This window comes from Galeopterus variegatus, unplaced genomic scaffold (genome assembly GCF_000696425.1).
Source record: "Galeopterus variegatus unplaced genomic scaffold, G_variegatus-3.0.2 Scaffold8327, whole genome shotgun sequence".
NCBI classification, from domain to species: Eukaryota; Metazoa; Chordata; class Mammalia; order Dermoptera; family Cynocephalidae; genus Galeopterus; species Galeopterus variegatus.
The window spans coordinates 68,821-93,188 of record NW_007734438.1 but is presented as its reverse complement, the minus strand read 5'-3'; the positions used below and the strand labels follow the sequence as shown (position 1 = coordinate 93,188).

The following is a 24,368-nucleotide window of genomic DNA, read 5'->3' as shown; positions in this document are numbered from 1 at the left end:
TTATTGGTGGGAGCTAAAAAAAAATAAACAAATTAATTTACCCACAAACACACAAAAAAAACTGGGGGTGGGGGGTGGGGAAGATGATATAACAACCATACTTTTTTTTTTTTGAAGTTGTTACAACAAGCAAACGGAAAGGACATTCTTGGGGGGGATGGGAGAGAGGGAGGAGGGCGGGAGGTGTCGGTGATGGGCCGTAATAATCATATACATTGTATATTGACAAAATAAAAATTAAAAAAAAAAAAAATCCATTCATCTGTTGATGGGCATTTAGGTTGATTCCATCTCTTGGCTATTGTAAATAGCATTGCAATGAACATGGGAGTGAAGACGTCTTTTTGATATATTGATTTCATTTCCTTTAAGTTACATTTTTTAAGTTAGAGGCAGTGCTGCTCATGCTGCTCATAGTACACAGATATGTCAGTCCAAATGTAAAAAGTACGTCTTTCTCTGTATTAAATCATTATACTAAATTTTCAGTTCCATTGCCAGTTCTGGGAGGGTTTTTCCTGAAAATCCTCTAGCAAATTTCTTTCTTCCCTAATACTAACTTTTTTTGCAAATTAATCAGATTTGTATTTAAACATTTTTTTCACTAAAAAAGAGGGACCCCCCCCCTCCTTTATTTGAATCGCTACTAACCAGATAGGAAAAAATTCTGTTTTCAACGTTTGTAAGTGTAATACACATAATGTTTAGATCAGAAGTCTGCAAAGTACAGCCTGCAGGGCAAAATCAACCTATGTTTACTTTTGTACAGCCTGTGAGCTAATATGGTATTTACATTTTTAAATGGTTGGGAACAAATCAAAAGAATATTTTATGACATGAAAATTATAAGAGAAATTAAACACTAGTATATAAATTAGAAGATAAGTGTAGTAAGAATAACTATAACCACAGAAATTTGTTCATAGAAACACAATATAGGAAGAAGTAAAATCTGATGTGTTACATCAAGCATGTGGGGGAGTAAAATGTAGAGTGTTTGCATTAGATTGCAGTTAAGTTGTTATTAGCTTACAAGAGACTGCTGTAATTGTAAAATGTTCAGTGTGAACCGCATGGTAACCACACACACAAAATGTACAGTAGATACACAAAAGACAAAAGAGGCAAAGTACATCACCACAAAAAATCATTCAAACCATAATGAAAGACAGCAAAAGGAAGAATGTGAAAAGTACAAAACAAAACAATTAACAAAATGACAAGAGTAATAATTACTCTTAATTATAATTAATAATTAATTTCAATAATTACTTTAAATGTAAATGGACTAAACTCCCTAATCAAAAGACATAGAGTGGCTGAATGAATTAAAAGAAATATCAAATATATTCTGTCTATAGGAGACTTGTTTTAGATTTAAGGATTCACATAAGCTGAAAGAGAGGGAGTGGAGAAATATTTCCATGCAAATCATAACTAAAAGAGAGCAGGGGTGGCTATACTTGTATCAGACAAAATAGGTTTTTAGTCAAAACTGTAAAAAGATAAAAAAGGTCATTATATAATGACAAACGGGTCAATTCAACAGAATAATGTAACAGTTATAAATGTACCTAACATCAAAGCATCTAAATATATAAAGCAATCATTGATAGATATGAAGGGAGAAATAGCAATAAAATTGTAGTAGGGGACTTCAATACCTCACTCTCTATAATGGATAGATCACCAGAAAATCAATAAGGAAACAGCAGAACCGAATAACACTATAGACCAAATGGAACTAACAGACATATAGAACTTTCCACACAATAGCAAAATAATACATATTCTTGTCAAGAGTACACAAAACATTCTCCAGGGTAGTTCACATTAAATCACAAAACAAGTCTTACATTTAAGAAGATCAAAATCATTCTTAGAATCTTTTCCAAGCACAATAGAATCAAAGTAGAATTCACAAATATGTGAAAACTAAATAACAGCACACTTTTGAACAATCACTGGTAGAAGAGGAAATCAAAAGGGAATTTGAAGAATGTCTGAAACAAATGAAAATGAAAACTCAGCGTACCAAAACTTATGAGATGCAGCAAATAAGTATTAAGAGGGAATTTTATATTAATAAATGCCTATGCTAGAAAAGATCTCAACCCAATTTTATACCTCAAGGAACTAGAAAAAGATAAAATTAAGCCCACAGTTAGCAGAAGGAAAAAATAAAGATCAGAGTAGACATAGAGAATAGGAAAGTAATAGAAAATATCAACAAAACTAAGATTTTTTGAAAAAAATAGAATCAACAAGCCCTTGAGTAGACAAAGAAGAAAATAGAGAAGACCCAGATAAAATCAGAAATGAAAGAGGAGACATTACAATGGGGATGCTTCAGAAATAAAAGGGATGGGAAAGGACTGTTATGAACAAGTATATGCCAATAAATTGGATAATCTAGAAGAAATGGATAAATTACTAGAAACATCTAACAAAATGGAATCAAGAATAAATAGAAAGCCTGAACATACTAGTGACAAATAGGGAGTTTGAGTAAGTAATCAAAAACCCTCTCAACAAAGAAAAGCCCAGGACCAGGTGGTTTCACAGGTGAATTCTACCAGTCTAAGAACAATTAATACCAGTCTTTCTTAAACTCTTTCAAAAACAGAAGAGGGAACACTTCCAAAATCATTTTATGAGGCCAGCGTCACCTTGATACCAATGCTGGCAAAGAAACAATAAGAAAAACCTACAGGCCAATATCCTTGATGAACATAGGTAAAAAAATCCTAAATAAAATACCAGCACACTGAATTCAGCAGCACATTAAAAGAATTATACCCCACGACCAAGTGGGATTTATCCCTGGGATACAAGGATGGTTCAACATAGGCATGTCAATCTATTTGATACACTTCATTAATAGGAATATACAAAGCACATGATCATTTCAATAGGTGCAGGAAGAGCATTTAACAAAATTTAACATTCATTCCTGATAAATACTCTGAACCAAATAGGTATAGAAGCAACTTACCTCAATGCAGTAAACACCATATATGAAAAACCCATAGCTAACATCATAATCACTGGGGAAGAACTGATATAAGGCAAGGATGCCCACTCTTAATTATTTCTGTTCAACATAGTACTGGAAGTCCTAGCTAGAGCAGTTAGACAAGAATAAGAAAGAAAAGACACTCAAGTTGGAAAAGAAGAAATAAAATGATCTCTGTTTGCAGATGACATCATCATATATGTAGAAAATTCTAAAGATTCCACAACAGAAGTTAGAACTAATAAATGAATTTAATGAAGTTTTGCAGGATCCAAAAATAAACAATGAGCAATCTGAAAGGGAAATTAAGAAAAGTCTCACTTGCAAAAAGAGCAAAATACTTATGAGTTTTATTAAAGAGGTGAAAGACTTGTACACCAAAAATTATTATACATTGATGAAGGGAATTAAAGAAGACACAGGGCCGAGCCCGTGGCGCACTCGGGAGAGTGCGGCGCTGCCGCCGCGGGTTCGGATCCTATATAGGGATGACTGGTGCGCTCACAGCGCTCACTGGCTGAGCACGGTGCGGCCGGTCTCAAAAAGGACAAAAAGAAAAAGAAGACACAGATACATGGAAAGACACCCCATGTTCATAGACTGGAAGAATTAGTATTGTTCAAATGTCCATATTACCTGCTATGGGTTGAATGTTTGTTCCTTCCAAAGCTCATGTGGGAGCTTGATTCCCAATGTGGCAGTGTTGAAAGGTGGGGCCTTTAAGAAGTGATTAGATCATGAGTACTGTGCTCTCTTGAATGGATTAATCTGTTTGTGGAGTAATGGGTTAATGGATCAATGAGTTATCATGGGTGCGGACTGGTCGCTTTATAAGGAGAGAAAGTGAGCACGTTACCAAGCGCTCTTGCTCCCTCATCATGTGATTGCCTGTGTTGTCACTCGGCTCTGTAGCCAGTTCCCACCAAGAAGAAGGCCTTCACCAGATACACCCCCTCTCATACTTTGAACTTCCTGGCCTCCAAAACTGTGAGAAATAAATTTCGTTTCTTTATAAATTACTCAGTTCCAGATGTTCTGTTATCAGCAACAGAAAACTGACTAATACACTACCCAAAGTGATGTACAGATTCAGTGCAATCCCTATCAGAATCCCAATGGCCTTTTTTACAGAAATAGAAAAAACAATCCTAAAATTCATAGGGTATCACAAAAGACCTGAATAGCCAAAGCAATCTTGAAGAAGAAAAGTAAAGCTGGATGCATCACATTTCCTGATTTCAGAATATGTTACAAAGCTTCAGTAATTAAAAACAGTGTGGCACTGATATAAAAACAGACATGTACCCCAGTGGAACAGAGTAAATAGCCTAGAAATAAGTACAAGCATTTTCGGTCAACTGATCTTTGACAGGGGTGCCAAGGACACCCAATAGGGAAAGGATAATCTCTTCAATAAATAGTGCTCAGGAAACTGGATATCCACATGTAGTTGAATGAAATTGGACCCTGTCTCACACAATAAACAAAAATCAACTCAAATTGGATTAAAGACTTACATGTAAGACCTGAAACTGTAAAACTACTAGAAGAAACAAGGAAAAAGTTTCTTGATATTGGTCTGGGCAGTGATTTTTGTATATGACATTAAAAACACAGGCAACAAAAGCAAAAGTAGACAAGTAGGATTGCATCAAATTAGAAAGCTTCTGTACAGCAGTCAACAAAATGAAAAGGTAGCCTACTGAATGGGAGAAAGTATTTACAAACCATGTATTTGGTAAGGGGTTAATATTCAAAGGAATAAGGAACTCAAGAAAAAAACAAAACACAATTTAAAAAATGGGCAAAGGACCTGAATAGACATTTCTCCTAAGAAAACATATAAATGGTCAATAGGTGTATGCAAAGACATACAGATGGCCAACAGGTATGTGAAAATTACTAATCATTAGGTAAATGCAAATCAGAACCCCAGTGAGGCATCACCTCACACCTGTTAGAATGACTTATCAAAATACAAAAGATAGTAAGTGTTGGTAAGGATATGGAGAAAAGGAACACTTGTACACTTGTTGGGAATGTAAATTGATACAGCTATTATGGAAAACAGTATGGAGGTTCCTCCTTAATTAAAAATGGAACTACCATATTTTCCAGCAGTACCACTTCTGGGTATGTATCCAAAGGAAATAAAATGGGTATGTTGATGAGAGATCTGTGCTTTCATGTTCGTTGCCGCATTATTCTCAATTGCCAGGATATAGAAGCAACTTAAATGTTTATCAACAATGAATGGAGAAAGAAAATGTGGTGTATGTATATGAGGATATATATGTGTGAATATTATCAAATCTTAATAAAAGAAGGAAATCCTGCCATTTATGGTAATAGGAAAGAACCTGGAGAACATTATGCTAAGTGAAATAAGCCAGACACAAAAAGACAAATTCTTCATGATCTCACTGATGTGCAGAATCTAAAATAGTCAAACTCATAGAAGCAGAGTAGATTGGTGGTTGCCAGGAGATGGGGCAAATGCGTTATGTTGGTCAAATGATGCAAAATTTTTATTATGTGGGATGAATAAATTCTGGAAATCTTAACATACTGCATGTATGTTTGAAATTTGCTAAGAAGGTAGATCTTGTGTTCTCAACACCAAATAAAAAATAAATAAATGGTAACTATGTGAGGTGATGGATATGTTAAAAAACACGAAGAAAATGATAGGAAATGCAAATTTCAGTGTTCATAAATTTTAATCAAAACAGACAATTCATGTGTTTATGTATTGTCTATGACTGCTTTCACACTGCAACAGCAGACTTGGGTAGGTGCAATAGAGACTATATGGCCTTCAAATCCAAAAATACTTACAATTTTGCTCTTCACAGAACAAGTTTGTTGACTCCTGGTATAGATGATACATCATTTTCAGCTTCAGAAGGACAGAGTGTTAGAAAAATTTTCAAACTTTTATTGAATCTACCTTCATTGTCTGTTGTCTGTTTGCAAAAATCCTGTGCATTATCTTTGTGGATACCGCTTCTGCCTCAATCTAGCTCTCTCCTTTCCTTTTGGAAATCTAATTAAGTGCATGTTATGCCTTTTCACTGTATCTCTTATATCTATATCTGAAAAGTCACCTCAAATCTTACCTCACTTTTCTGGGTTTACTTCTCCTGGATCTTAGCCCCAAATTCTTCACTATTTTGTTTGGTCCAAATTGCATAGTGTGCTATTAATGAAAGCATAGTCCATTTCCAAACATTTAAACAAATATTCTCTTCATAGCGTAAGTTGCTTTTGCATTTATAGTCAAAAGTGTCACTTATCTTGAAGGGTCAAGTTAGGTATGTTTATTATTCTGAAAATATCTGACAAAAAATGTTCTTTTGATAGCCACTTACCATCCCAGAAAAATTCAGCAAATCTGAAACATTTGTTATTAAAAAAGGAAAATGCTTAACTCATTGAATTTGACACCTTTTAAGATCTTTGCCAAGATAACCAGCATAATGGTGCATGGAATATTTTCATGGTTAATCTTGTCTTATTGTAAATCATTTAAAGTAAATGTATTAGTTTCTGTTGCTTATAACAAAGTACTTGAAACTGGGCAGTTTGTGAAGGAATGAAATTTATTTCTTACATTTCAGAGGTTGAGAAATCCACAGTCTAGGGAACACATCTGGTAAGGCCTTCACTCTTCACAGCAATGCGAGGTGTCACGTAGCAAGAGTGGGCTAAGCAAGAGAGCTAACCTGCTCACTTGCTCTACTTGTAAAGCCATCATAATCATGCCCATGACAACCCATTAAACCATCAATGGCTTAACCCATTCATAAGGGTATAGGCCTTACAATCTAATCTCCTCTTAAAGGCCTCACCTTTCAATTACCATAATCCGATTTCCTACCCTCTTAACACTGTTATGATGGAGATCAAGTGTCCAACACAAGAACCTGTGTGGGACACATTTGACCCATAGTAGTAAAGATTCTCTAATTTAAACTATTGTGATCTGTAAATTTGTGGTCGTGGGCATATGCAAAGCACAATTCATCACAGTACTGTAGGAGCAAATGAACAAATGGCAGTACCTCTGTCAAACTCTGATGTGGTCTTCCACTGTTCCACTCTACCACTGAACAGTTGACAGACCTAGTGAGGGCACCATTTTCAAACTATCTATTAAATACCTTTGAAGCATATTTCCTTCTTCCCTCCCTCCCTCCCTCCCTCGCTCCCTCCCTTCTTTCCTTCCTTCCAATAAGCTGTAGATTGAAGTTCTAAAATATAAATGCTTACATCCCAGGGTATTATTTCAAGCACCTTATGTACTGTTCCAGTTCATCCTTAATCCCTTATGGGGATTATCCCACACAGCAATGTAGTATTTTTAAGTGCAAGGAAGATCATGTCACTCTCTTTCTTAAAAGTTAACACTTTTATTTTATTTTTATTTTTATTGCACTTACAATAAAATCCAGAATTTTTACTCTGATATTTAATTATTAGAATGTAATCAGACCACAAGAGATGTTATGAATAAATGTTTGATGTGTGAATATTATATGAATAAAGGAAAATTAAATACCTAGAGCTTCATATTTGTGGTACTAAAAATTAAGATCCTATTAAATGGTGGAGTCTGATTTGCCTTGTTAGATTGCTCTGCACACAATCATCACTTAATATCTTGTGAATGTTCTTATTGGAAGTTCTAAGGCTTCTCTGTTATTCCTGTAAACTGCAACATTAGTGATGTGTTAATGTTTTTACTTGTTCCTCGTATATGTTTATGCTATGGCTAATAATATGAATATATATATATAGTGACAAAATCACAAAAACCTAACTGCAAAGGAATTGGCTTTGACATGTGGGTTATTGTCTGTTTTCCGTCATCACATTCACAGTCCTTACACAAGTGTTGTTGAGAATGATTGAACTCAACTTGGCTGTCTCAGTGGTGTAATAGGTACTAAAAGAAGGTACCTGTTATTAATTTCTAATAGTTTGTCTACCTGATAATCAACTGCTGTTTCACTAGTTGACATTGGATACTTATTTTCAGGTTATATCTTTATAGTACAGACGGTCTCTGATTTATGATGGTTCAACTTAAGATTTTTCACCTTTATGATGGTGTAAAAGCAATACACATTCAGTAAAAACCATACTTTGAGTACTCATACAGCCATTCCATTTTTCACTTGTACAGTATTCAATAAGTTACACGAGATATTCAACACTTTATTATAAAATAGGCTTTGTGGTGGATGATTTTGCCCAATTGTAGGCTAATGTAAGCATTCTGAGCATATTTAATGTAGGCTAAGCTGTGATGCTTGTGTAGTTTACGTGTATTAAATGCACTTTCAATTTATAATATTTTCAACTTAATGATGTGTTTACCAAGATGTAACCACATCGTAAGTGGAGGAGCATCTGTATATCTTTGCTTCAGTCATGGACACTTGGAGAAAGATTTTTTAAAACAAATGCCAAATACTTTGTTTCCAAAATTTGATATGTTAACTTTTTCAGGAAGCCCATAAGATGGTGAGAGAAGCAAATGTCAAGCAGGCAACAGCAGAAAAACAGCTAAAAGAAGCACAAGGAAAAGTAGGTTTTCGCTGCTTTCAATAGTATAAAACTTAAAAGAAATTAGTGATTACTATTTTAAAGATACCTTAACATCTGTTGGATTATGTTCTGGTTGTAAAAGAAGTGCTTATTTTAGATTTGGAAATTACAGAAAAATATAAAGAAGAAAATAGCTACTACAGAATTATAGTGGATATTTGGTGTTCATTTCTAATAGAACCAAATGATTTTAAGCTATGTGAATAATGTGTTATCAAAATGATTATATAATCAAATTTTAAAGTTAATATTTTCTTTATTCACTGAGAAAAGCAACCTAAATGATGTTAAATTTAACTATTTTAGGAGTGAACCACAACTTATCATAAGCTATTATGTTTTGAAGATTTTGAAAATTCACATAGAATGTTAGATAGCTTGATAATTTAAAAAATTGTGAATCCAAACCATATATCTGCGGGAAATACAAATTAAACTTCTTTTCCATCTTTGAAAATGTTTCGACCAAACTTCTAACATTTAGGTGCATCTGTCATAAAACATATTTAGTGTGAACAACAATGTTATTTCTTTTCAAGATTGACGTACTTCAAGCTGAAGTAGCTGCACTGAAGACACTTGTATTGTCCAGTTCTCCAACATCACCTACGCAAGAGCCCCTGCCAGGTGGAAAGACACCTTTTAAAAAAGGGCATACAAGAAATAAAAGCACAAGCAGTGCTATGGGTGTCAGTCATCAGGACCTCAGTGTGATACAGCCAATTGTAAAAGACTGCAAAGAGGTAACTCGTCAAGGACTGTACCCTCTGACTCTATTGATACTTGTTAAATTCTCATCACTGAGGTGTCAGTTATGATTTTTGCCAGCAAAATTTTTAGTACAAAATATGCAATATTAAAATGGGGGAGGCTTTATCTAGAGTTGGCTGCTTTCAGGGATTCTTCACTTCCATTGTCTACCTGGCTGACCTTGGAGTATCTGCTGGAAACTTGGTAAGTTTCTTAATCTTAATATTTCATTTAGGGAGCAAACTGTCATGTGTTGCATAAAGGAGAGAGGCTTTAATGATCTGGCTAGTCAAAATTTATTGCTAAGGTGCTCTAACAAAATATGAATATAAGAAATGTATGAAAATATGGTGATTTTCTTGAAGATCAGTGCATTGCTTTATTAAAATTCTAGGAGATGCAGATTTTTATATTGGTAAGGGAATCCTAGAGTTAATTCAGATAATTAAGCAAGAACATATAGAAATAATGGTAGCCTTATCGTTTTAAAAGATGTGTTATAAAGATAACTGAAATAATGTGTAAATATTTTGAACTGTTTAGAATAAAAATTGTATAATTATATGTTTTTAAATTTAGTTGTTGCACATTATGAGAAAGCATTTCCAAGAAGATTGATCAGTAATCCATGAAGCATCATTCTCATTTTTTTTTCTTAAAAACTATATTTTACATTGTTAAAGTCCATCATTAATCTTGAAAGAAGATGTGTGTGCTTGTTCAGTTAAGTTGTTGTATGGGAGAGGTGGAGGAGGGTAAGGGAGGAATCGGTAAAGCACCACAAAAAATGATTAATACTGTATAATATTGAATGTACTAATTATCCTGATTTGAGCATCACATATCACACATGGGTATTGATATGCAACTCTGTACCCTACAGACATGTACAGTCACTTATGTTTCAACAACAACAAAGTTGTTACATGGAAGCCAGGAGATTATTAAATTGAGTAACCAAGGTTGTTACCTATTTTAATTGAATTGCATTTTGTTTATATGTTAATAAAAAGGTGTTAATGAGATAGAAGTTGAATAGTTGGTCAAATCTGAATGCAACAAAATCTAAAATTCACGTTGATTTCTGTTAAATATTTAAGAAACATTTTAAGTCATATCTTTATTTCTAATTTCTTTGAATTTAAGTAGCATTTTTAATTGCTTGGTACAACTTGTGTTTTTGCTATGGTTTCTCATTAATTATGTGTAATTATTTACTTTTTTTCCCCTATTGGTTATAACAAAATTTAAATGTGTTCTCATGGAACGTTTTAAAGGTTCATTTTTAGGTTTTGAAATCCCTTAAAATATGAATAGGCAACATATAACTTCAAAATAATAACTTTTTCCTGATATTCTGATGTTTTGTGGAAAACTTGTCAAAAAGTCTTATTAGACAAATGAAAAACATAAATTTGACCTGTGTAAGTCTTAAAAAAAGATATAGCAGTCAGAAAGAAAATGAAACATGTTCATGTTTCTGTAGAAAACACGATGGGGAACTCAGTCATGTTTAGCAGATGTCTTCTGTAAGTATTTAAAACACACATATGCATGCAGACACACATGTGCAATATCAAGTCACTTAGATTTGAGGTTCGACTTTACTGCTTTCTTGCTGTGTAAACTTGGGCAGGTTACAAATGGGGATCATAATATCTGTCTTGCACAGCTGTGAGGATTAAATGTTTAAAAAGTGCTTACCATAGTTCCTGGCACAGAGTCAACTTTTAATAAATGGTTTAAAGTACTTCCTTTAAACTAGAATTTTTCCTTAAATTACCACTCACTTGCTTTTGAGTTTATGTCCATTTTCTCAGTAAACTTTACAAAGAAAATGAGTTTGAAAATGTAAGTATTGCTTATCTGCTGATATTCTTTGTCCGTTTGCCTTTAGCTTTGATTCAAGGAATTTATGAATTGGGATAAAAAAATTCACATTGATATTGCCATTATACACCTTAAAAGAAAGTCTGTAGGAAAGCTTGGGTACACTTAGCCTTTTGTTACTTTCATTTAGCCCACCTGCACATTTGATTAAGCTATCCTAGAGGCGGGCCATAGTTATAGTCAGTGCATCTTTTATAGTTTATCCAGTGCTTCTGGACAAGAGTGGCTTAGAGCTGTAGGAGGACGAGGGAGACTGATCTGTGTCTGGGTGGCTGGTTTAGGTGCAGCTTTGTACTCCAGCAGATGGTATTGAGTTGGGCTGAGAGAATCTGAGGATTTGTAGGGAAGAATACTTGGGGATAATTTGTTATAGGGAAGAGGGAAGGAGAGGGACAGCTGAAGGATTGAATAGGAAGGAAGTTGCCAGAGGGCATTATTATTGATACTTTAGGTGGTCCTTACTGGATGTTATACCAAAAGTATCTAAATAAATGTTTGTATTTGAAAATAGTCAATTTAGGAGGCTCTATTTATGCATCTTTTAGTCTTGTTGCTTTTACAGTAAACATTTTGGCAGTTTTTTTGAGAATTTCTTCATGTAACAGAATATTTAGTGTCATTTTTGACCCAAACTAGATTTCAAATTTAATTAGTCTCAGTTAACTCAAATGCTTTACTTAACTTGGCTCCAAATTACTTTTTGATTATTTTCAGAAAAGACTTTTCATCATTTTTTATATTCAAAACAGTGTGTACTTGTGTGTTCCGAGGTACTCCAACATTAGTTTTGGGGAACATGGGGATGAAGATAATGGTAGCATCATTGGACACCATAGTAGATATGTTGAAAAGTGCCAGTTAGTCATTTGGGAGTCATTTTTTAAAAAGAAAAATTGCTATCATGTGTTATAACTAATCAAAAATGGTTTAATTTATTACTTTAAATGAAGAGCATTTCTTTCAATAATGTTTAATTTTATACAGTGGTTGTATGTCTGTACTTTTTAAAAAGTTTTTTTTGTGTTTTCTTTTGGTTTGTTTGTTAGGCTGATTTATCTTTGTATAATGAATTCAGATCTTGGAAGGATGAGCCCACCATGGACAGAACATGTCCTTTCTTAGACAAAATCTATCAGGAAGATATATTTCCATGTTTAACATTCTCAAAAAGTGAGGTAAATTTTTTTTTCATTTTAATGGGAATGCATTAGAGTTGTTTCTAATCATGTTACATATTTTAATATCTCTTACATAAATTATTATAAAATGTCATATTTTACCATTTTCTCTATTCCATATTAGGATTATAATAATTTCTTGGCATTCAGTTGCTGAACATCTTTCCTTATTTAATCAGAGGATCATTCACAGTGAAATGTGTATTGTGTTCGAGTGAAGTATTAAATATGTATGTGGGAGTAGGGCTTATTTCTTGATTTTTCAGTCCAAGGTTCAGTGTAAGGAAAGTTCTCTACATACATTCCATTAAAGGAATTTGCTGGGTTTATTTGTACATGATAAAAAATCATATTTAGTTTATTTATCTTTGAAACAGGAAAAACAGTACCACCTTTGCCTATGTCACAGAGTTGTTAAGAGGATAAAATGAAGTGCATTAAGTAGATACAGAAACTTTAAAAAATATATATAAATGTAACGTAATAATTTTAATTTGTTAAAACGTGAAAGATTTGTCTACAAATATCCTTTCAACGAATGTTTAAGAAATTTAATCTTAAGAGTCTTATGTTAAGTCTTTTGAGAATTTAATGATAACATTACTTTTAAAGAAAAGTTAAGATGAACAGTGTAACACTTTTGATGTGAATATGTGTTGTTCATTGTGCCTCTGTACCTGGTTTCAGGTAGCCTGTTCGGTATCAGTAATCTTGCTGGACTGAAGAAAATTGCCTGTTTCATCTGCTGTTTATCAGTTGCTACCATTTCCATCTGGGCATTTAATATTTGATTATTCAGTTAATTCTTTTGTAGACTCACTCTTGTGCAAATAAATACAAATTCAGAAAATATGTAGCTATAACTAATATATATTGCTGTTTTATAAGTGACCAGTATTAAGAATATTGCATAATTTAGCAAAATAAAGCATGAGGATATTCATTTTGAAGTGGCATTAACAGTCGGTGGTTACGGCGGATAAATAGCAGACAGAACTTAAATTAATATCTTTAATTCTCTTCCAGATAATGAGATAAGTTATTTCACTATAATGAAATTACCTTTCATAACAGAGTTTGAATTATAAAAGAAAAAAAATAAACAAGATTACATGGTTTCTTTCTTTGTTATTCGCTAAGGCTAAGCTGGTAGGACTCAGGGGAAAAATAATTTATGAAATCATTTTATTATAGAATACAATTTGATATTTTCCTGCCATCATAGCATCTAATAGTTTTTATTTCATTAAAGTTGGCTTCAGCTGTTCTGGAGGCTGTGGAAAATAATACTCTAAGCATTGAACCTGTGGGATTGCAACCTGTTCGATTTGTGAAAGCTTCTGCAGTCGAATGTGGAGGACCAAAGTAGGTTTTCACATCCAGAACTTGTGGAAGATACTGAATTTTTGAAATTTTATGTGTTGCATTTATTTAATTTTCCTAGTTTTAAATGTGGTTAACTCTTTGCAGCCTAAAGACAAATTCCTAGACATTGTGGAATATAGCATTTCAAATTTAGCATCAAAGGAGAACCCTTTTAATTATAAAAATATAGGGATCCAGGTAAACTAGAGATTAAAAACATGGTGGGGTTTTTTTTTGGTTTTTTAACCCCATGTTGTTACCCATTAGTGGATCAGGAAATCAGGTTGGTGGGTCATAAACAGAATTTTGGTTTTTTATATGTATATGTGTAGCTGTGTGTACTGGGTTTCTGTATGAAATATTTCTTTCTGAGATTCACCATTAAAAACAGTTGGGGGTCTAGCCATTAGCTCAGTTGGTAAGAATGCAGCCTTGTAACACCAAGGTCATAGTTTGGATCCTCGTACACGCCAGCCGCCAAACAGACAAACACAGTTTGGGAAAATACTGAGTTAGAACAAGTCTTATCAAGCATGAAAACAGAGTCAGAGTACCAAAAAGACTAGATTAGTCCTCTCCTTTTGTATTGTTATAGAAGATTCTCACTTTGGTAAATAATCAGCTCTGTCTTTCATAGGAGAGAGAGATTTGGAAATTATAAATCTTCAGAAGTAAGACTTCCACATTTCATAGAAAGGCAGGCTTTTTTTCATCCAGTCATCTGAGGTGGATAGACTGAAACCAGTACCTAAAACCTTTGGCAAAGGTAAAGGTTTTGTCTAAAACAAAGGTACAATTGTGCCTTGGTTTCTGTTTAAAAAATGCCATGGGAAGCTTTTGAGGAACCTTCTGAGTTAGTAGTTAAGAACTAGATCAATATAGGATCTGGAAGGCACAAGAGAGCTGATAGAAAGCAATAATTGACTGCTGTCAGTGTTATTTTGAAGCCAGAAGAGGAAAAGACTGGTTGAGATTAACTAGTAGGTCTGTGTTAAAGCCTGTTATAAGAACTGTATGGCTCTTCCTGTTTCTTGTTATGCATGTTACATTCTCAGCAAGATTGCACAATGTTGGTATTTGGGTGACCGTTTGTGGAGTGTACATAGTCATGCATTTGCTCTGTGAGCCACACATCCACCTAGAGTTGTGTCCAGTTTTACACTCTCACTGTGCCACATCTGTAGCACAGTGGCCTTTGAATTTTGGAGAATGGATTTATATTCTTTTTTTTAAAAAAATTTTTTTATTGAATCGTAATTGCTTATACTTATTTTTGGTATTCAAAGTTGACATATGTTGGTCAAATCAATATTACTTGCATATATATTGTTACAAATCATACTTATTCTTTATGCCCCTTGTCCAATCTCTCCCCATCCCCCTCCTCCTTCCCCCTCCTCTTCTAATTAATCAATATTACTTGCATATATATTGTTACAAATCATACTTATTCTTTATGCCCCTTGTCCAGTTTCTCCCTCTCTCCCTCTCCTTCCCCCCCGCCCTTAATTACCCTACATTTCTTCTTTCCTTCTGATAGAATAATAGTTATTCTGTCGATTTGTTGCCTAGATGATTGTTACTCTGTTGATTTGTTGCCTAGATGATCTGTCCAATGCAGAGAGGTGTGTTCAGGTCCCCCAATATTATTGTAGAGCAGATGCTTCTACTGTCACTCTGGAATGGGCTTTGTGGAGAGAGACATCCTCCTCTTTTCTTTATCTCTGCTGGTGACTCTCCTTGTGTCAATGCACTCCAGTGGCTGGCGGACCATCTCCATGGTGTTTGTGGTGTCTACCACTTTCATTTGTGGAGAGAGACATCCTCCTCTTTTCTTTATCTCTGCTGGTGACTCTCCTTGTGTCAGTGTACTCCATTGGCTGGTGGACCATCTGCAAGGTGTGGTGTCTAGCCACTTTTGCAGCCACCATGGTTATTGTGGTAGCTGTGGTGGGCTGCCCACATGGAGGTGATGTTTTGGGCATGCTCCTTGGGACTGGCAGTTTGTGCCTGGTTGTGGGGTGAGGGTTTGGTCCCTAGATCCATGCCTCAGGACCCTGGGTGGGCCCCGAGGCATAGGTGGTGTGCCTAGTTGTGGGAGGTGGGTCTGGTGCTTGGCTCTGTGCCTTGGGGCTTGCTGGCAGTGTGCCTGGGCCAGAACTAATTTTTTTTTTCTTTTGCTTACTTCCAAAATGGGGGAACTTCCTGTGGGGACCAGTACTTGTGCTATGTGTTTTAGCTAAATTGTTGCTTTGCTGTTGATTCCCTAGGGAAGGCTTTTTGTGCAGCTCAGGTTTTAATGGTTGACTTTATAGGTACTTCAGGTTCTCCAGAGAGCTGGTGGACCTGGGTTTGTGTAGAAACTCTGATCTGGGCCAGAGTCTTTTCATCAAACTGTATCCCATGCAATTCTATATTCCTCAGTCTCCTCTGAGCAGTCCTTCACTGATTGGGGTGCTGGTCAGCTGTCCTTGCTGTGCCCCAGTGTTTCCCCAGTGGGCCTGTCTCCCTCACCACCCAGGCTGCAAACACTTCCCATGGGATGGGCCATAGGCTGGTCCCTTGTGATGACTCACTGGCCTCTGAGTAGCTCCTTTTTTTCAGTTGTTGTGTCTCCTTGCTCCTGTGTGGGTCCACAGGAACTCTATTAGTGGTCTGGCTGGCCTGGGGCCCACCAAGGTGCTCTTCTCCCCTGCTGCCTCCAAGCAACTTCATCTGAAGGGCACAGCAGCAGTTTTTGCCAGTTCCTGCTCTGCGCTCAGCAGCTCCAGCCTTAAAGCAGCCAAGGCATGAAATGGTCGGGGCAGTTTTTTTTTCTCTCATCATGGCTTCTCCCACCTACATGCACTCTGTAGGTCTCTCCTCCTTTTCCCCTGAGCTCTAGTGACCCCAGCTTGGCTGTTGTTGCTTTTTTATAGTTGTTAATTGGTTGATTTGTGGGAGACAGTGATGCTGGGGACTGTCTTTTCTGCCATCTTGACCGGCTGGATTTATATTCTTAAATTCTGCAGACACTCAAGTGTTTTTATCCTGATCCTTCAACCCCAAAAATGGAGAATTAAATTTAATGATGGCAATATTCATATATACTTTGTTTTAAATATAGCATATAACAATTTTTATTGTAGAATTCAAAATTTGTGCTTGCATAATATCACATGTATGTGCAGATATTATCAAATGATGACAAATAGGGATGTCAGTTAAAGTGGATTTATAGCATTTTAGTAAAATAATTACATAGGTTTAGAGAATGGTTTACATAGTTTAAGTATATCGTGCTTGTGGGAATGGGCCACAAGCCAGGATGTTTGTAGAGCATATTGTGTGGAAAAAAACTGTCTTCTTTTATGAAATGTGGAATATGGTTCTGGGCAAGACTCTTGTGGACTAGGTTATGAAGGTAATAACTAAATGAGACAGTGCTATAGGAATTGTGAAGAAGACAAGATCATTCCAGGTGTGACCAGAGACTCTCTTTGGAGGGAGGGAGATTTGATCTGAAGTTTTGAAGCATAGCTGGACTTCAGATAAAGAACACTATAAATGACCGAAGGCCTAGAAACAAGAAAACAAAGTGTGTTCACAGGATGGTGAGTGTATGTAGAGGAAAGGAGAGATGTGACAAATATTAAGAAAGAAAAATTAGATAGCGGTGGGGGGATAGGTAAAAGAGAAAGGAGTTAGAGATGACTGACTGAAATAATGATTTGAAATAATTTTGGAAATATATAGTAAAGACTCTGGTTTGGGGAAGAAGATTATGAATCTAAATTTAGATGTGTAGACACCCCCAAGTGAAAATGACAAGCAAGGGTTTGAAATCTTGGGAATAAGTCTGTAAAGAGATATTAAAGTAGTGTAGCTTGTTAAAAAAAACATCTTGAGAGGTGGAGGTCAGAAGACAGCATTGAATACTGGCTCTAATAAAAATATATTGGATGTGAACAGTTTACAAATGACTTTAGAAATGAGATCATTGAAGAAACGCTTTTTTATTGTTTTAAAAGTTGATACTTAAAACCTCTAGCAGAACCCTTTCAAAATTAGACAAAAGAGTAGATATATGTTGAACAGGTATATGTCTGTTTCCAGAAGATTGTGTGTAAATTAATTTTTATCAGTTTGGTGGTACTTTTCCCTCTTGTATAAATTATACTTTTGGAAGTTTCATGGACTTCCAACACTTGTGCCTTGAATTTCTTTTTCTTCTTTCTTCCCCAAGTTACTAATTAGTGCTTTTAAATATTGTTTCAGATTATTAAATGAATTTACTAAAAAAGGAACAATGGTGCAAAATCTCTTTGAAGAGATAAAATTGGTTTGTGATTTGAATGGGTACCTCAAAATTATCCTGTTTCAAATGTACAGTCTCCATGTGTTTTCTTAATATGGAGACACATATGTCATACTTTTTATAAGTATAACTGAAATTTAATGTTGTTAATTTAATATATTTTTCTTTATTACATAATTTATAATGTCATATAAAATACTGTTGGCCACTTTATTTTACTTAGAGCTACGCCAATTTTGCATTGGAGTTATAATTGTATTTAGCCAAGCTCCTACCTTAGGAGGGTGACAGCTGAGCAAGTCCAGCCTGATATGTAAGCCAGCTTCATCTCGTGGAGCAGTAGAGTGACAGGTGGCCCATCACTTATTCAGTAGTCATTGAATGTCTGCTGTGTGCCAGGCACATGCTTGGTGTCAGGCATTTAAAAATAAATAAAACACAGTCCCTGCCCTCAAGAGGCTTACAGCCTAATCCCAGCCAGAAAGCCTTATGCAAAAGTTTAGATTTTATAGTATGCAAATAGAAAGGAGAGTATGAAATGTGTTGTATTCTTTATATAATTATTAAGATTCAGTATTTTTATAAGGTGGCTATCCTTTGTACTTCTCCCTAGGTCCTATATTAAATGAATATAATCCAATTAACTAACCAAACAAAAAGTGTCTCATCTGGAGTCTTGCCAGCTATCAGTAACATGTTTTGAGACGTGAACAATCATCTCTAGGTTTTTTTCCAACTGAGAAGTTGAAGTGTTGATAGAAAGCTGAGAGCTGTCCTACAGCTGATTACTCATTTGTAAATTCTCCAAGATAGGGCATATATTTAAAATATCTAGTTTCTCTTTCTAGAACCCTAGTTAATATTATGGTATTAAGCATATACTAAAATTAAGTCCCACAAGGGCAGGGACTTTGTCCTTTTCACCACTGCAACCCAGCTTCTAGAGTAGAGCCTTACATAGGAGACTCTCAAATATTTGTTGTCATACTGAGTGAATGAACAGCTAGTACAGAAGGTAGGGGCAAACTGCTTTTAATTTTAAAAAACTAAAATTTATCATTATTTTACAGAAAATGTGCTCTTACTGGCCAGAGTAAGTCCTGTAAACACAGAATTAAATTAGGGGACTCAAGCAACTATTATTATATTTCTCCTTTTTGTAGGTACAGGGTAAGTGACTTAATCATGAATTTAATATGATTTAAAAATTTAATCATGAATTTCAATAAAGCTCACTTTGATATGAAATATTTGACTATTCATGACATTTTTTCCTTTTGGCCTAGATCACTTCTGTATGTAACTTTTTTACATACATACGATATATTCAGCAGGGACTTGTGAAACAGCAGGATGGTGAGTGCTCTTAATTCATTATAAATATTTACATTAAAAAGTTCAGCCAAAAAAGGACAAGTAGTCATGTTCAAATAAATTAATGTTGGTGTATTTCTTTTTATCTTTGTTAATGATCAAAAAGATTTATTTTAGTTTTCCAATCTTTGAAAACAATTCCAAAATAGAAAATGCAAAATATTTTGAGCAATGGCTCCTTACCAGAATGTGTGTTCAGCTTCCCAAAAGATAACCTTCACTCACTTGTTATGTCAAAAATTTTGTGGGTATTTTTGGTATATTTGTACTGAATCCCTTTTATAGTTCTAATAAAATGTGTGGAGAATTTGAGAACAAATATCCCTTTTCAAAAATATATTCTTTTGCTTGCCTCATTTTACTCTTAATTTCGAATTTTGAGCCATAACTCTTAAGGGGTACATGATAAACCAGATGGTAGATGTGAGGAGAGTACAAAGCTCACTGAATTTATTCCTTAAGAAATGGAAATAAGCCAGCTCTAGAAGTGGTCAGATTTAATTTAATTGATGGAAACCATGAAAGAGCTAACGATGTTTTTCTTGTATTTCCTACTGTGATGTGTGAATTAATAAAGTAGTTACAAAGAAAATTCTGAATGGAATAAAGATTACTGTATTCTAAGTTAGTAGAAGCAAGCAGATGATATATCCAGCAGAGCCAAGCTAATGCACGTGTGTTAATATTTTTAATACAGTCTTACATGATTACTGCTGGTTTTATAGATGAATGTCTTATATATCAGGCAAAAACTGATATGGCTTGACAGCTCCAAAGGAATATTTCTTGAGTACATGTGATTGTTTTAAAATAGAAATAGCAGATACTGGGTTAGGGACAAATTTATGCCAGTTTTGTATTTGTATTTGTTGGAAATTTTCCTGTATATATTTTTTTAGGTGTCCCAAACATCTTAATCTTAATTCTGTGGAAAAATTAGTCATGCTAATAAAAACATGGTGTAGCTTTTCTCAAACTCTGGTGTATTGAAAAAAGTCATATTTACTTAGAATACCATATAAATGGATTTTAATGCCTAAAAGAACAGGGACGAAACCTGTCTCTAATTAATGTTGAATTTCAAAAAGCTACATAGCACAGAAGAAGTCTTTAAACTATATAATATTTAATGACTTTAATAAAGTTGAAATCTTTTTGAATACCTGTTGGTGGATATGATTTAAACTGGAGAACAGATGATTTATGTTAAGTTAAATTGTTAGTCATATTTTTCTCCTTGTTAAAATAAAGTGTTTGTAGGGAAGACTGAAAGTTGATTTACTTTACGAAAATAGGAAGAAAGTGTCATAAATGATGGTGGGGTTGATGGTGATAAAAGTTGTCATGTTCTCTGGTTTCTGTCACTTTTCAACTTCACAGTATTAGATACACATCATATATGGTGTGGATTTGTAGTAGACAAGTATTATAAATTTAAAAATCTATTATCTGTTCTTGTGCCAAAAAAGGAGTTAGGAGAGCTGAATCTAAAGCAGAGTTTCTCGACGTTGGTATTATCGACATTTTGAGCAGGATAATTCTTTGTTTTGGAGGGCTGTCTTGTGTATTATAGGATATTTAACAGCATCCCTGCAATTACTCACTAGGTGCCAGTAGTGCAACCCTCATGTGACAATGAAAAACGTATTCAGACATTGCTTTATGTACCCTGGGCTACAAAACTCCCCTGGTTGAAGATGCCTGATCTAAATCAGTCTAATCTGATCATATATCAAATGAAGACATTTTATTGTCTGAAATATCTAGCCAACTTTTTTCTGCTTACAGTGGGAACTTACAGAAGTACATTTGGCCCTCCGTAGTTGTAGGTTCAGCATCCCTACATTCAGTCAACCATAGATCGAAGATATTTGGAAAAAAGGACTGGCTGGTTAGCTCAGTTGGTTAGAGTGTGGTGTTATAACAACAAGGTCAAGGGTTCAGATCCCCATACTGGCCAGCCACACACACACACAAATAAAAAGAAAGCAAATATTTGGAAAAAAATTGCGTCTACTGAACATATGCAGACTTTTTTCTTTTCATTATTCTCTAAACAATATAGTTTAGGAACAATTTAAGTAATATTTACATTGTATTAGGAATTAAAAGTAATCTAAAGATGATTTAAAGTATATGGGAGTATATACTTTATGCAAATACTATGCCATTTATACTGTAGACTTACATAAGTACTGTAGGCTTTATGTGAATACTGTGCCATTTTATAATGGGGGCTTGTGCATTTGTGGATTCTGGTATCCATGGGATGTCCTGGAACCAATCCCCTGTGGATACCAAAGGATGACTATAAAGATAATTAAAATTTACAGATCATCCTTTACATTTATTTTTATTTCTAATTTGAGCCATATACAAAACCTTTCCCTGTTATTACAAAGAATGTTACTGAGTTTTCTGGATTAACTCTCCTTTTCCTTTTTTCTGTGCTCCCTCATAGTGTTAATGAAGAGTGAAATGGCCAAGATATAGCAAACTAGAGCAAGAAGATCCTAAAGTTAGATAATAACTCTTGAATAATTAAACATTGAGTATACTTATGAAGGCAGCAGCATTACTATTTACTCTTTTTCTTGGGCTAAAGTGATAGTCTCATGTATCTAACAAATAGTTGAAACAAAACTGGTGAATATTGCTTATTTATTGATAAAACTGGGATGCTTACAAGTATGTTTAAAAGTCTGAAAAATCAAAAGAATGCCTAGGCATTAGGTACATCATTAGGAAATGCCCAAGTGGCATTTCAGCTAATCTTAAATTTTGAGCGAAGCATTAAAAATAATTAAGATGATATTTTATGATTTACATGTCTCTCTCTTCTGTTTGTATAGTCGATCAGATGTTTTGGGAAGTTATGCAGTTGAGAAAAGAGATGTCATTGGCAAAGCTGGGATATTTCAAAGAGGAACTCTGATGCTCTGCGTGGTACCGTGCATGAACCTCCCTGAAAAACTGAAAAATGGCTGAATATTTTTATGGTTACTTGATATTTATTTCCAAGGAGTGGGCCCAAGACTTTTTCCCCCTTTTGCAAATTACGCTAAGTAGTACCATGATTTCTTTTAAAACTGACCTATGCTGTGTTTGCTTATTCTTTAGTTGAACGCACTATAAAAAATTACAGGCGTACTAGTGATTGTAATTTATAATTGCAAAAAAAACACCCCACCCCACAACTAAATAAATGTTAGATTGAAAATGTGTTTTTTTTTTCTCTTCCAGCTTTGACATGACATTTAGGGTCAACAAAATGTATTAAATAGTAATTTTCAAACTGCACAGCAGCCTGTGAGAGGCAAGGAAGAAGTCTAAGTAGACAGGACTCACCTCTGCATGGCCCCCACTCCCACTAGAAATGCTCTATTTTTATCTGTTTTATGTGTTGAACATCGCAAAAAGATTTTATTTCAAGAAGGAATTCTACTGCTGAAAAGTTTGAAAGTTACTGTTTTAATCATTCTCTCTGTAATTTAAAGAATTCCTTTATTATGGTGATTTGTTAAATTTAATAGATAAAGAGCAGTCATAGTTTATCCCAGAGATGCATTCTTGAGCATCTTAATGTAATGTGTTCATATTTTTATATATTTTGAGCCCTGTATTGGCACTGGAGGGATATAAAGATAAATAAGGAGTTTAATGTGTGCCCAAGGAGGTTTGAGGTGGTATGAGTTGAAACAGTGGTACATGGAAAGTATATACTGATCATAGAACCAATTGATCTGTAAGTTGCAAATTGTAAAACTGACTCATGGAGAAACTATTTATTAAAGTTATTTATAAAAGAGGTTCGTGGTAGAAATATATTAAGTAAAGAAAAGCAAAAAGAAGTGAAAAGCCACTTTAATCTCTCATCTAGAGAAAGCTATCATTAATATTTCTTTCAGCTTTCAGATATTTTCTACCTATATATACATATTTCTGAAACAACAAGTAGATTCTCTTGCTTTTTTTCTTAACTTAAATATTTTTTCCCTGTTTCTAAATCTAAACATATTAATCACTGTATGTTGCTTATGGAATTTTTAACATAATTATGTTTAGATGTTGGGGGATTGTTTTACATGTGAATAGATTAATTAAGAATGTGCAAGCTCTAATTTTAAAGTGCAAAATATTGTAAAATGGCATATGCTTTTTAAAATTTATATAAAAATTAATAGAAACTGGACAAATACAAGCAATCTTTAAAGAAAAATCCAAAGCGAAGTACTTATACTACTTGATTTCCCGAGGCATTATACAGGTATTGTAATCAATGAAAAGTGCACTGCCATGAGATTAGATATAGGTGTCAGTGGAAGCTAATAAAGTCCAGAGGTAGATTGCCCTATACAAAGCCAGTTCAGTGGAGAAAGAAAAAGGCTTTCAACCAGAGATACTGGATAATTAAGTAGAAAATTTAAAACACTATCCTATCTCACACCACAACACTTTAATTTGAAATATATCATATACCTAAGTGTAAAAGCTAAAACTCTAAAGCTTCTAGAAGAAGAACAAAAACTTTGCAAACCTGTGGTGAGGAAAGATTTGTTTTACAAGACATAAAAAACATTGAGTGCACTCATACGTTGCTGGTGGGAACATAAGTAATATGACTCTGGAAAACAGTTTGATAATCTCTCACATAATGAAACATGTAATCCCCATACAGGCCAACAACTGCATTCTTTGACGTTTATCCCAGAGAAAGAAAAACATAGGTTTCCATCAAAACTTCTACAGAAATTTTTATAGCAGCTTTATTGATAACAGCCCCTTGCTGGAGACACACAAACTGTCCTTAAATGAGCGAATGGTTAAACAAACAGTGATACACCCATACACTGGAAAATTATTCATCAATAGAAAAGGAACATAG

At 34.5% G+C, this 24,368-nt stretch overlaps 1 protein-coding gene across 3 annotated transcripts; it reads left to right on the top strand.

Moving 5' to 3' along the window:
* Positions 1 to 8,527: 8,527 nt before the first annotated feature.
* On the top strand, positions 8,528 to 23,681 carry LOC103608340 (rab-3A-interacting protein). Of its 3 annotated transcripts, XM_008592784.1 has the most exons (8): positions 8,528 to 8,608; positions 9,169 to 9,372; positions 9,527 to 9,583; positions 12,316 to 12,444; positions 13,700 to 13,812; positions 19,180 to 19,279; positions 19,396 to 19,465; positions 22,336 to 23,681. In XM_008592784.1, the coding sequence occupies exons 1-8, from the start codon at positions 8,543 to 8,545 to the stop codon at positions 22,416 to 22,418; spliced, it is 822 nt and encodes a 273-aa protein (XP_008591006.1). In that variant the 5' UTR covers positions 8,528 to 8,542; the 3' UTR covers positions 22,419 to 23,681. The 3 variants fall into 3 exon arrangements, with proteins under 3 accessions (XP_008591006.1, XP_008591007.1, XP_008591010.1); XM_008592785.1 differs by lacking the exon at positions 9,527 to 9,583; XM_008592788.1 differs by lacking the exon at positions 19,180 to 19,279 and having other exon boundaries at positions 22,336 to 22,423.
* The last annotated feature ends 687 nt before the right edge of the window (positions 23,682 to 24,368 follow it).

Bases quoted from the DNA above. Each gene is read 5' to 3' on its own strand.
- LOC103608340 (XM_008592784.1), top strand. From the start codon at position 8,543: ATGGTGAGAGAAGCAAATGTCAAGCAGGCAACAGCAGAAAAACAGCTA. The intron at 13,813-19,179 runs GTAGGTTTTCAC...ATTATTTTACAG, and splicing joins GTCGAATGTGGAGGACCAAA to AAAATGTGCTCTTACTGGCC. The intron at 19,466-22,335 runs GTGAGTGCTCTT...CTGTTTGTATAG, and splicing joins ACTTGTGAAACAGCAGGATG to TCGATCAGATGTTTTGGGAA.